The sequence below is a fragment of the Garra rufa genome, chromosome 13 (genome assembly GCF_049309525.1).
Source record: "Garra rufa chromosome 13, GarRuf1.0, whole genome shotgun sequence".
Lineage (NCBI taxonomy): Eukaryota > Metazoa > Chordata > Actinopteri > Cypriniformes > Cyprinidae > Garra > Garra rufa.
The window spans coordinates 28798768-28810905 of NC_133373.1; the positions used below are offsets into that span (position 1 = coordinate 28798768).

At 37.9% G+C, this 12138-nt stretch overlaps 2 protein-coding genes across 2 annotated transcripts in view; one reads left to right on the plus strand and one right to left on the minus strand.

Moving 5' to 3' along the window:
* Positions 1 to 772: 772 nt before the first annotated feature.
* Positions 773 to 8269, minus strand: cep57l1 (centrosomal protein 57, like 1). The gene is made up of 11 exons (XM_073817068.1): positions 8148 to 8269; positions 7541 to 7721; positions 6880 to 7056; positions 6024 to 6145; positions 5764 to 5880; positions 5036 to 5113; positions 4808 to 4900; positions 4602 to 4673; positions 4239 to 4468; positions 2706 to 2850; positions 773 to 1096 (listed from the first exon to the last, which is right to left on the minus strand). The coding sequence occupies exons 1-11, from the start codon at positions 8166 to 8168 to the stop codon at positions 848 to 850; spliced, it is 1485 nt and encodes a 494-aa protein (XP_073673169.1). The 5' UTR covers positions 8169 to 8269; the 3' UTR covers positions 773 to 847.
* Positions 8270 to 9167: 898 nt separating this feature from the next.
* sesn1 (sestrin 1) overlaps positions 9168 to 12138 on the plus strand; it is a 73852-nt gene continuing 70881 nt past the window's right edge. The window contains exons 1-2 of the mRNA XM_073853157.1: positions 9168 to 9223; positions 9755 to 10072. Coding sequence (XP_073709258.1) covers positions 9797 to 10072 — 276 coding nt within the window. The 5' untranslated portion in view covers positions 9168 to 9223; positions 9755 to 9796. The remainder of the gene's footprint in view (positions 9224 to 9754; positions 10073 to 12138) is intronic.

Consider the following 12138-nt stretch of genomic DNA (forward strand, 5'->3'; position numbering starts at 1 on the left):
GTATTACACGAACATGCTGCATGATGCACCGCCATTGTATCAACAAGTCAAAACCGATGCCGATGCCATCATCTCGCCATAATCAAGGGCTGTGAGCACCAAGAATCAATGATATTACATTCTGTGTGTGTTGCCAGTGCTTCCTGAATTCAAATGAGTTTATTGAATACTGATTGAATCTGTTCTGTGTCATAAAGCATAATCCAATAAGACCGTCTGAACAACACAGAGTCTACCTTTTCTGCCTGGTTACATTTAGAACGCTTTTGTTCATTTTTGTCATCTGCTCTCCTCTTTTATATTTGTGGTTTCTCAAGGTGTAAACCATCAGTCTGGTGACTGTCATCATTTGTGGCTGTAACAAGATCAGATGTCGGAAAATGTGATCATTTTGTTGTGGAAACAGTGGAGGAAACGATGTGTCAGCTGATTGTAAATCTCATAAGAAAGAAACCACACAAAAGCTGATGCTGCAAGAACACTCATTTTTCCCTCACGTTTTTCATCGTCATTACTGCCTTTCCAGGTTTTATTTTCCCAAACTTTGAGTAAGTGAAATAAATAAGTCTTACCAACAGCCTTTTTTTTCCCATTTTTTAGTGACTGTGCAGAATGCGTTAAAATGTAAGAATTCAGTCTGCAGCTAAATAAAAAAAAAAAAGTTGTCCTGTGCTTTAAAATATACGTAGACATTTTATTTACAACTTATTATTCAAACAAAAATATTAAAAGAAATAAAAAAAATGATAAAGCTCATTAAAGTGACAGATTTTTATAGGTTTTTGGATTTAGATGCAGATGAATCAGGACAAAAAACAAATATCAGGTGTGTTTCCAGACAATGTACCTATGTCTCCCATGTGATGTCCTGTCTGCGGAGACTAGAGCACAGTTTCTGTGTCTCTTTGAGGAGCCTCAGGGACTCTTGACTGTTCCCGCTCTGTTTCTGTCCCTTGCTGGCTGAGGCTTTGACAGGGGACGGTGGCAATGGTTGTACCCCACTCTGTGTCCTGGTTTTTCCCTCTACACTGGCAGCCCTATATAGCTTCTGCTGTTTCTGTCTGGGGCTACTTGATGGCTGGGAGAGTTTCTGAACCTACATAAATAAAAACAGCATAATATGCACACAGTCAGTTGAAGTCAAAAGTTTACATACACCTTGCAGAACCTACAAAATGTTAATTATTTTACCAAAATAAGAGGGATCATACAAAATACTTGTCACTTGTTTGTCCTGAACGGTTAATATTGCCCGCTGTTCTTCAGAAAAGTCCTTCAGGTCCCACAAATTCTTTGGTTTTTCAGCGTTTTTGTGTATTTGAATGCTTTCCAACAATGACTGTATGATTTTGAGATACATCCCTTCACACTGGGGACAACTAAGGGACTCATATGCAACTATTACAGAAGGTTCAAATGCTCACTGATGCCCCAGAATGAAAAACTATGCATTAAGAGCCAGGGGGTGAAAACTTTTGAACAGAATGAAATTGTGTACATTTTTCTTATTTTACCTAAGTAAATATCAGAGTTATTTTCATTTAGAAGCTACTGAAGATACTTACATGTTTCACAAAATAAGTAAAATTTACCCTGATCTTCAAATTCAAAAAGTTTTCACCCCCGGCTCTTTCACCCAATGCATTGTGTTCCCTTCTGAAGCATCAGTGAGCGTTTGAACCTAGTCCCTCAGTTGTCCTCAGTGAAAAAGATGGATCTCAAAATCTTACAGTCATTGTTGGAAAGTTTCAAACATACAAAAATGCTGAAAAAACAGAATTTGTGGGACCTGGAGGACTACTTTGAAGAACAGTGGGCAGTTTAACTGTTCAGGACAAACAAGAGACTCATGAACAACTATCACTAAACAAAACCAAAAAAAAAAAAAGCAGTGGATCATTCAGGTAATAATACAGTATTAAGAATTTGAATGGGGTCATTTTTATAAATTCAACTATTATTTACTCTTGTGGACTATATGTAAATGTATTTTATGTGAACTATCTTATTCAGGTCAGTACTAAATAAAAAATAACATGCATTTTGTATGATCCCTCTTATTTTGGTAAAATAATTAACATTTTGCAGATACCGCAAAGTGTATGTAAACTTTTGACTTCAACTGTAAGTGTTTTCTGTAGGACGTTTTTAATTACATACTATTACAAAGAAGAAAAAAAACGTAAAGGAATAGTTTAGTCAAAAATGTAAATTCTGTCATTAATTACTCACCCTCATGTCATTCCAAACCTGTGAGACCTTTGTTCATCTTAGGAACAAATTAAGATATTTTTGATGAAATCTGAGAGCTTTCTGACCCTACATAGACAGCAATACAACTACCACGTTCAAGGCCCAGAAAGGTAGTAAGGACACGTAAGCACGTCAGTGGTTCAACCTTAATTTTATGAAGCTACAAGAATACTTTTTGTGCACAAAAAAAAATTCCATGTCAGGCTTTGACACACATGCATCATACTCTTGTGAAGTCACATGGACTATTTTAATGATGTCCTTCTTACCTTTCTGGGGCTTGAACAGTTCAGTTGACTATGCAGGGTCATAAAGCTCTTGGATTTCATCAAAAATGTTCAGAAAAAGGTCTTACAGGTTTGGAATGTCATGAGGGTGACTTTTTTTTTTTATTTATTTTTTTTTTTTAGGTGAACTATCCCTTTAAAGTCTAAGTTAAAGTACAAGCTTACTGTTTGCTGATGTTTGCGCAGTTTGGAGATTTGAGCTGCTTTCTCCTCCATTCTCTTGACCAGACAATCCAGCTCTCGCTCCAGATCGTCACGAAGCTCTTGTTTAGATGTCTCATCTATCTGCTTGACCAGCTCCTGGTGTTCACTGTCTCATACACACACAATGTTAAAAATGTATCCTACTAGGGGTGGGCGATATGGTAAAAATATCATATCCCGATTTTTTCAAGAAATATCACGATTCACGATTTTATCCCGATTCTTTGTCATGTTGGTTTTACTTTTTTACAAGTTGTCTGAGTAGTACAGCCAAATTATTTTTTCTATTTTAAAACCAAAACCTTACAAGGTAACAAAATATAAAATAAAAAGAATGGCAAATATTTAAGCCAAAGTGGGCGAAGACAAAAAAATCTTTGTCATTATTTTCTTTGTTTTTAAAAAATAAGAACAAAGATAAGCTACATGTTACAAATACACATACTATACAAATAAAACAAACAGTGCTTTAATTTTCAGGTACAGTCGGTGTATTTATCAGTAGCATTCAAGAAATTTAATTAACAAATATAAAAATAAAACACTATATACATTGTATACATAAATTATACATAGAAGCAACATTTAAAGCAACTGTACTGAAGTTCTTCAGTCAAGAGCAGTGAGTGATTTTCCTTTGTTTTGTTTTATTAGCGTATCATCACCCAAAAATGACAATTCTGTCATCATTTACTCACTCTCGCATTTTTTTAAGCATAAAACATGCTGAACATAAAACTTATTTTGAATAATGTGGGTAACCAAACAGTTGCTGGGTCCCCAGTTACTTCCATCTTTTTTATTTATTTATTTTAAGTCAGCGGGGACCAGCTACTGTTACCCACATTATTCAAAATATCTTCTTTTGTGTTAAGCACAAGAAAAAAATTAATATAGATTTAGGACATGTGAGTGACAACATTTTTGGGTGTACTGTCCCTTTAATAACAATCGGCAGTATGTTTAGTTCTGTCACAGAGCTGCACGCATCTATACAGGCGCGCATCCGTTTTTCTCTTAACAGTGAACTTTCACTTTAGACAACCAACTGTGTTTAAATGTAATCCTTGCGTGTTTTTGACAGTATAAGCAAATTAAACGCCAAAGATAGCTCAGTTTATTAATCAGGTGCTGTTTGACAGGCTTTTAGCGCACGTGCTTCAGGTTTACGCGCTCATGAAGCGCATGCCAGAACAGCGCGCGGACCAAATGGCGTTATTTTACCGGCAAGACTTTGAAGCACATTCAAATAATGTACTTTTGTGATCGCGAATATGAATAAGTGCAGTGTCCCGTGAGTGAATGTACAGTATATTAAGACGGAGGCACACTGTAGGACGATACTACGATATTTATTCAAAAGCAGATCGTGGAGACATTTTAATCGTCCACGATCAAAAATCGTCATATCGCACACCCCTATATCCTACTCTCCCCATCAATGCATTACAAAACTAGTCTTGATCAGTCCATGGTCAATATGGTGTGACTCACAAGCTCATCTGTCCTAGTTCATCCTGTAGGGCGAGCAGAAGATCAGAAAGGCTGCCCAGTGAAGAAGATGCTCTGCTGGGGGAGGACGGAGGTCTGCGCTGGGCCCGCTGGTTTTCAGAAACTGACTTCTGCAGTGCGCTGACTCTCTCACACAGCCGTGGGTTTCTGTGCTTCATCAGGTGCAACACACTCTGAACATTGGCATTGACTGAGTGACTGGGACTTGTTGACTGAAAGAGAGAGAAAACGTTTTTTCATTATTATCATGAATGCTGAAAACAGCTGTTGCTTAATATTTAATAATAATACCCATGTGCAAATGAATAATCAAGTTATGTTGTGTCAGGGTGAGGTCATACTTACTGTTCCAGCCACAAATGGGAGACGTTTGGCCTTAGGAGTGGTGGGTGCATCCACCTTCACTGAGGAGGGCTTCTGACATAATGTGACAAAAAAAAAAAAAAACATTAACACAACTCATTACAGATTACATATGTGGTTTTCTGTTCTGTAAATATACTGCCACCCTGTGCTCACTATACATTACTGCAAAGCTTTTTTTTTTTTACCTTGCAAGAGGCCTTTTCTTTCTTCTTTTTCTTGCCTTTAGGTTGAGTCACAGCAGAAAGCGAGAGGAGATTGTTTTCAAGCTCTCGCTGCAACTGATGCCAAGAAAAGCAAAGAGACAACATGAGTGCATGAATATTAAACATAGCTTTTGGATAAAAGCTTTTTCTCTGAGGGGAAAGCTGACATGATTTATAAGTCATTGAAAATGTGTTTGCCATTTGTTTTACCTCCTCTGCTTTCTCCTGCACAAGTTTGCGTTCATGTTGCTCCTCTAAAAGTTTCTGTTCTAGGAGATCAATCTTCCTCTACAGATGAAAGACACCAAAACAGATTAAAAAAAAATAGTCTCCCAATTACTTGAGTGCTTTCACGACACATCAATTGGCCATATTGGCAGCACTGAGCGTAAACAATGCCACTGAACTGAAGGGAACTCACAAATGTAGCCGATTATTGCTGCTGAAAATGGTCAACTGTTGTCATGTTTAAGGCTGTACTAATCGGTCGGACCGGGAAACACATTTGGAGTATTATAGACTGCCAAAAGTTATAACAAATCAAGGACAAGAGAGCAAAAAAACTGTCTGAGGAACAAAAGGCATTTGTGATTGGCCAAACTGAACCAGGATTTCCAGAGCAAGAAGCTTAACAACATTCATGTTTGTTCTTATTTCCAATTAGTTAGGTAAAATATTAGGCTTGTATCTTAATTAATACTGCTCATACGTATCTTTACCACCTATTAACTTCAGTTTGTCAAAATATTATGCCCTTTCCTGCTTACTAAGTCCTTCTCTATATGATTTAGCAGCTTCCACGTTTTTTCAAAGCTTTACACAGCATAAATTAGCAAAACAACATATTCAGTAGTACATTAGTACCTCAGTATCTCCAATATCTGGATAACTGACCAAACCGTGACCCTCTATATTGAGTGCATATCATATGTTTGTACCTCAGCCACAGACTGTGTACTGGTGAGTCTTAGATACTCCTTTTCCAGTCTTTCCAATTTGTTGAGATGTGCTTGCATTTGTGGGTCTGTATATGTGCTCTCCCTGTACACAGAGTCCTAAAGAACAATCAGAACAGACAAAAGGAGAAACGGAGAGATAAAGAGAAAGTTTGAAAGCCCTTTTTATATGAGAATTTACAAAATGTTTAAGCTCTGCGAATATAGTGCATAAACTCTTTTACTTTTGTCTGTCTGCTTACCTGCTTGTCTGTCTGAGTGGTTGTCTCTCTCTCTGCACACTCGATCATTTTCCTCATGTAGTCAAGCTGTTTTTCCAGCAGAGAGCAGCGTGTTTCTGCGGAGTGAAGCTTAGAAACCAGCTCTGCAAAGAAGAAGAGGCAAAAGACAACTTAGCTGTGTTGCCCCAACAAAAAACCCCCACTGAATCATGATTGGGCTAGTTTTGGGTAGCAATTGAATAGGTTTTGTTGTGAAAACCTGGCAACCCTGCAATTTAGTACAGATTAGCTAAATGAGCTAAATTTTCTAGACACGTCATCAATCGACCATATTGGCGCCACTGGACGTAAACAATGCCACTGAAACGAATGAAACGAATGATTACTGCTGATGAAAATGGTAAATTATTGTCATGGTTTTGGGCTGTACTAATCGGTCGGAATGGGAAAAACATTTGGAATACTATAGACTGCCAAAAGTTAAAACAAATCATGGAGATGTTTGTGGTTGGCCAAACTGAACCAGGATTTCCAGGGCAAGAATCTTGAAAACATTTGTTCTTATCATTTCTGGTCAGGTAGGTGAAATATTTAGGCTAATATCTTACTTATTACTGCTCGTACATATCTTTTCCACCTATTAACTTTAGTTTGTCAAAATATTGCGCCCTTTCCTACTTACTTTTTCTGTGGTTTAGAAGCATAAATTAGCAGAGCAACGTATTCAGTAGTACATTAACTGTCAAATTAATGATACTGTTTACATCCGAGTATCTCCAATATTCCATGCATCTGGGTAACTGACGAAACCGTGACGTAAGCGCAAACCCTCTATTATTATGACAAGAGATCAAAACCTGTTGTGCAACACTTTTACCTTTCCTCTGTGAGGAGTGATTCTCTTGTGTGCTGTGATCCGGTTTTCTCTGTGCAGAAAAATCTTTCTGATGTTGAACAGTCTGAGAGACATGCTGGACGTTCCTCTCTGCCTGAACTCTCTCCAGCTCCAAGCGTCGCATCTTCTCCTGCAGTGTTTTCAGGGCTGATATCACTGCTGTTCAAACACAGGAAACATTAACATTTGGTGGTAAATATTTGGTTACATTGTGACCCTGGACCACAAAACCAGTCGTAAGTAGCACGGGTATATTTGTAACAATAGCCAAAAACACATCGTATAGGTCAAAATGATCTAATTTCACTTTTATGCCAAAAATCATTAGGATATTAAGTAACAATCATGTTCCATGAAGATATTTTGTAAATTTCCTACTGTAAATATACTAAAACTTAATGTTTGATGAGTAATAAGAACTTCAGTTGGACAACTTTAAAGGTGATTATCTCAGTATTCAGATTTTTTTGCACCCTCAGATTCCAGATTTTCAAATAGTTATATCTCACAAATATTGCCCTATCCTAACAAACCTTATTTACTCAGCTTTCAGATGATGTATAACTATCAATTTTAAAAAACTGACCCTCATGACTGGTTTTGTGGTCCAGTTGCATATGGTCCTCAACATCTAATAACTCACCTCTGCTTCCAGCATCAGGTACTGTTTGATAAAGTTGTGGGCTAATGTCCTTTACACCTGAGCTCTTTCTGTCCAGCGGTTGTGTGGCGGTGTTCATGTACAGAGGTCTTGACAGCCTCTCTGGAGGCTGGTAAAAACTGCCAACATAACTCTGTTTAGATGGAGAGTCCAGATTTAGACTCTGTAATTCAGAAATAAACAGATTATTCATTTTTATGGTGAAAACCATTCATTTGAATGAGTGAACGATAAAGATACAATTACATGTAAGTTATTGTCTTTCCAGGTTGTCAAAGAATACAATGTAGTCTAAGAACCATTGTTTAAAACCAAAATCACTAACAAAAGATGCAAGCTAACCACACTGTTGTATAAACACACTGTAACGCTTTAAAGTCTAAAAAATAAATAAATGGCAGTGTGTCAAAAACTAGTGAGCTTCTTTCTAGGCTACGTAAACGCTTCACGAACCCAAAACTGTTGCTGTAGGGTGCTCAGTACAAAATGTGAATAAGCTATTAAGGCTAACGACTGTGATACGTCAATGTAAACATCGCTAATGATAACAACCGCAATATAGCCCCAATTTAGCATAAAGCATATATACCTGATCTCTGAAATGATCCATTATGAATCAGCCTCTTTGTTACACATAAGAATAAACGATGTATTCATCGAGGTACAGACGAATTAGCAGAGTGTCATGTCAACAGCTGTAGCCGACAGCGCCGCCCAGTTTCAAACTTCCCTCTTCTTTTACCGCCCTCCGTGGTTCCTTTTGCACACACAATGACCATAGTTTCTACAATATAGAGAAATACAGTTAGGCTAGTTGGTTTACAGACAGAGATAGATAGATAGATAGATAGATAGATAGATAGATAGATAGATAGATAGATAGATAGATAGATAGATAGATAGATAGATAGATAGATAGATAGATAGATAGATGACATACTTTCAACAATAAAGTGAGTTGGCACCTTGTCATTATATAAAATTAGACAGCTTTGACAATGCTGAAATTCTATGGGCCCAGACATAACCTCAAGGTCTAGGACGGTTATTAAATAAAAAAAAAAAGAATCTTTCTAGTTATTTCTGTATTAACAAACATTCTGATTTATTTACAGTTCTATTTTTATTGAAGATGCTTCATACACTAATACAGAGAAACAAAGAAGCTCATATTTGCAAAACAGTGAGAGGTGGCATAGTCACACCTATTCTGTTTTTAAAGATTAGCTCACATACTTTCATTGAATAAGACAGATAAATATCTGGTGAAAGCTTTGCATTAATCATAAGGGTTTTGAGATAAACAAGTGGTGGCGGGGCCCCTGCAGTTCCCAATGTTTTTTCTGGCTATTGGTATTTGTAGTTCTGTGTTGTTTTTGCGTCACTAGTAGAACGTTGATATTAACGAGCGCCTGAACTACAATTCCCTTTTTATTAGCATTGGGAGGCGCGGCCTGAAAGGAACGCCTTACTAGTTGTTGATTGGTGCGCTGTGCGCATGTCTCCGCCTATTAGTTTTTTTGAGGAACGCGATTGGACTGCGATTGCTGTCAATCATTTGTTAACTCAAGCCACTGTGCAAAGAACTGAAATCGACTGAAGAGCCAGAGCGCAGGAAGGTCTCATTCAACGGCAGCGGGGACGACTAGAGAGAATGTGAATTTGGTAAGTATTCATTTCTGACATATTTTGCACATTTCTTTAAAAAATAGTACGCGCTTAATAATTACTGTCCATAACTGTGACTTTATTAAATGTGTAAGCTTTGATGTATATTTGCTTGTTGCTTAATTACACAACTTGATTGAACGTCATTTAACGGCTTTTGCAATGTGTCTACTTGTACTGTATAATATCATACTCAGTGTTTCTTTGGTAAAATAACCAGTTTTTATAGAAAACTATGGATAATTATTGTCCAGGATGTTTGAAAATGTGTCAGTTCCTCTGTTTAAACAACGAAAGCCCTAACAACTTTTGTTAGGTAAAGCATTCAGCACAGCATAAATACACATAATTTGTATAATGCCTGCTAAGACATGTCTATGCAGTCTGTTTATACTAGCAGAATATGGACCATTTCTGCAGGGATTTGCTGAATTCCTTTGCCAGCTTGAAGCAGAGAAGATTGGTTTAGGATTATTTTAGCTATATAAATAATTGGCACATATTTTTTTTCTCCCATGCATGGTTCAGTATTTCAGGTGTATAGTTGAAGAATAGTAGACTGTTACAGTGATGGATGTGAGAGATGCTGCGGGAAGGTGGGATGCTCTGGCCAGTCGAGATTCGAGCTCCAGACATGCAGCGATGGAGCTCATTCACCAGGAGGTGATGAAGAGAATAGAGGCTGTGGGGCCGAGACCGGACCCACAGTCCTCTTCGCCCCCAGCCATGGTCGACACTCTGCCCAGTGATCTCAACGCTCTCCTGGCTCATGTCCTGATGCTCTCCAAACGGTGTCCTTATGAAGACATCAGGGAGAAATGCATATGTTTGCTAAAGAAGGTTCAGGTTGGTAGTATATTAATTATTGAGTTAATAGAGTGTTTTCATGACACGTCATCAATCAGCCATATTGGTGGTACTGAACATAAACAATGCCACTGAAACCAGACAAAACTTGCATGTTTTGCTGATTATTGCTGCTGAAAATGGTCAATTATTGTCATATTTTTGGCTGTCCAGTCGTGGCCAAAAGTTTTGAGAATGACACAAATATTAGTTTTCACAAAGTTTGCTGCTAAACTGCTTTTAGATCGTTGTTTCAGTTGTTTCTGTGATGTACTGAAATATAATTACAAGCACTTCATATGTTTCAAAGGCTTTTATCGACAATTACATGACATTTGTGCAAAGAGTCAGTATTTGCAGTGTTGGTCCTTCTTTTTCAGGACCCCTGCAATTCGACTGGGCATGCTCTCAATCAACTTCTGGGCCAAATCCTGACTGATAGCAACCCATTCTTTCATAATCACTTCTTGGAGTTTGTCAGAATTAGTGGGTTTTTGTTTGTCCACCCGCCTCTTGAGGATTGACCACAAGTTCTCAATGGGATTAAGATCTGGGGATTTTCCAGGCCATGGACCCAAAATTTCAACGTTTTGGTCCCCGAGACACTTAGTTATCACTTTTGCCTTATGGCACGGTGCTCCATCGTGCTGGAAAATGCATTGTTCTTCACCAAACTGTTGTTGGATTGTTGGAAGAAGTTGCTGTTGGAGGGTGTTTTGGTACCATTCTTTATTCATGGCTGTGTTTTTGGGCAAAATTGTGAGTGAGCCCACTCCCTTGGATGAGAAGCAACCCCACACATGAATGGTCTCAGGATGCTTTACTGTTGGCATGACACAGGACTGATGGTAGCGCTCACCTTTTCTTCTCCGGACAAGCCTTTTTTCAGATGCCCCAAACAAACAACGGAAAGAGGCTTAATCGGAGAATATGACTTTGCTCCAGTCCTCAGCAGTCCATTCGCCATACTTTTTGCAGAAGATCAATCTGTCCCTGATGTTTTTTTTGTAGTGAAGTGGCTTCTTTGCTGCCCTTCTTGACACCAGGCCATCTTCCAAAAGTCTTGGCCTCACTGTGCGTGCAGATGCACTCACACCTGCCTGCTGCCATTCCTGAGCAAGCTCTGCACTGGTGGCACTCCGATCCCGCAGCTGAATCCTCTTTAGGAGACGATCCTGGCGCTTGCTGGACTTTCTTGGATGCCCTGAAACCTTCTTAACAATGCAGTGGAAAGTTTTTTTCGGGAGTAAGTTCATTTTCATGGCAAAGAAGGACTATGCAATTCATCTGATCACTCTTCATAACATTCTGGAGTATATGCAAAGTGCTATTATAAAAACTTAAGCAGCAACTTTTCTAATTTTCAATATTTATGTAATTCTCAAAACTTTTGGCCACGATTGTACTAATTGGTCGGACCAGGAAAAACATATATACTGCCCAAAAGTTAAAACAAAAACTGAGGAACAAAAGGCGTTTGTGGTTGGCCAAACTTACCAGAATTTCCAGGACAAGAATCTTGACAGTATTTATGTTTGTTCTTATCATTTCCGGTCAGGTAGGTGAAATATTAGGCTAATATCTTAATAAATACTGCTCGTATGTATTTTTACCACCTAGTAACTTTAGTTTGTTGAAATATTGCGCCCTTTCCTGCTTACTAAGTACTTTTCTATATGATTTAGCAGCTTCCACATGTTTTTTTCCGAGGTTTAGACAGCATAAACTAGAAGAAACGTGCAATCCATGCTGTTGTTTACATCCGAGTATTGTCAATATGGTCATACATCCGGGTTAACTGACCTAAGTGCAAAACCTTCATAGTGAAGATATTGATTGTATGTTCAACAAAAGCTGTATGTAATCTATGTGACTTCTGAAAAAGAAGAAAACACCCTTGCAAATGATATGGTGGTGTATAATTGTACTACGTTTATGCAGACCAAGCCCTTTGTAATGTGCTGTATAAATGTACATTAGTGGAAATTTTAGGAAGGAAATTTATATCTTTACCACAAAAATAAGAGTTTAATATTATCATATGCATTGTTTTAATATATATATAT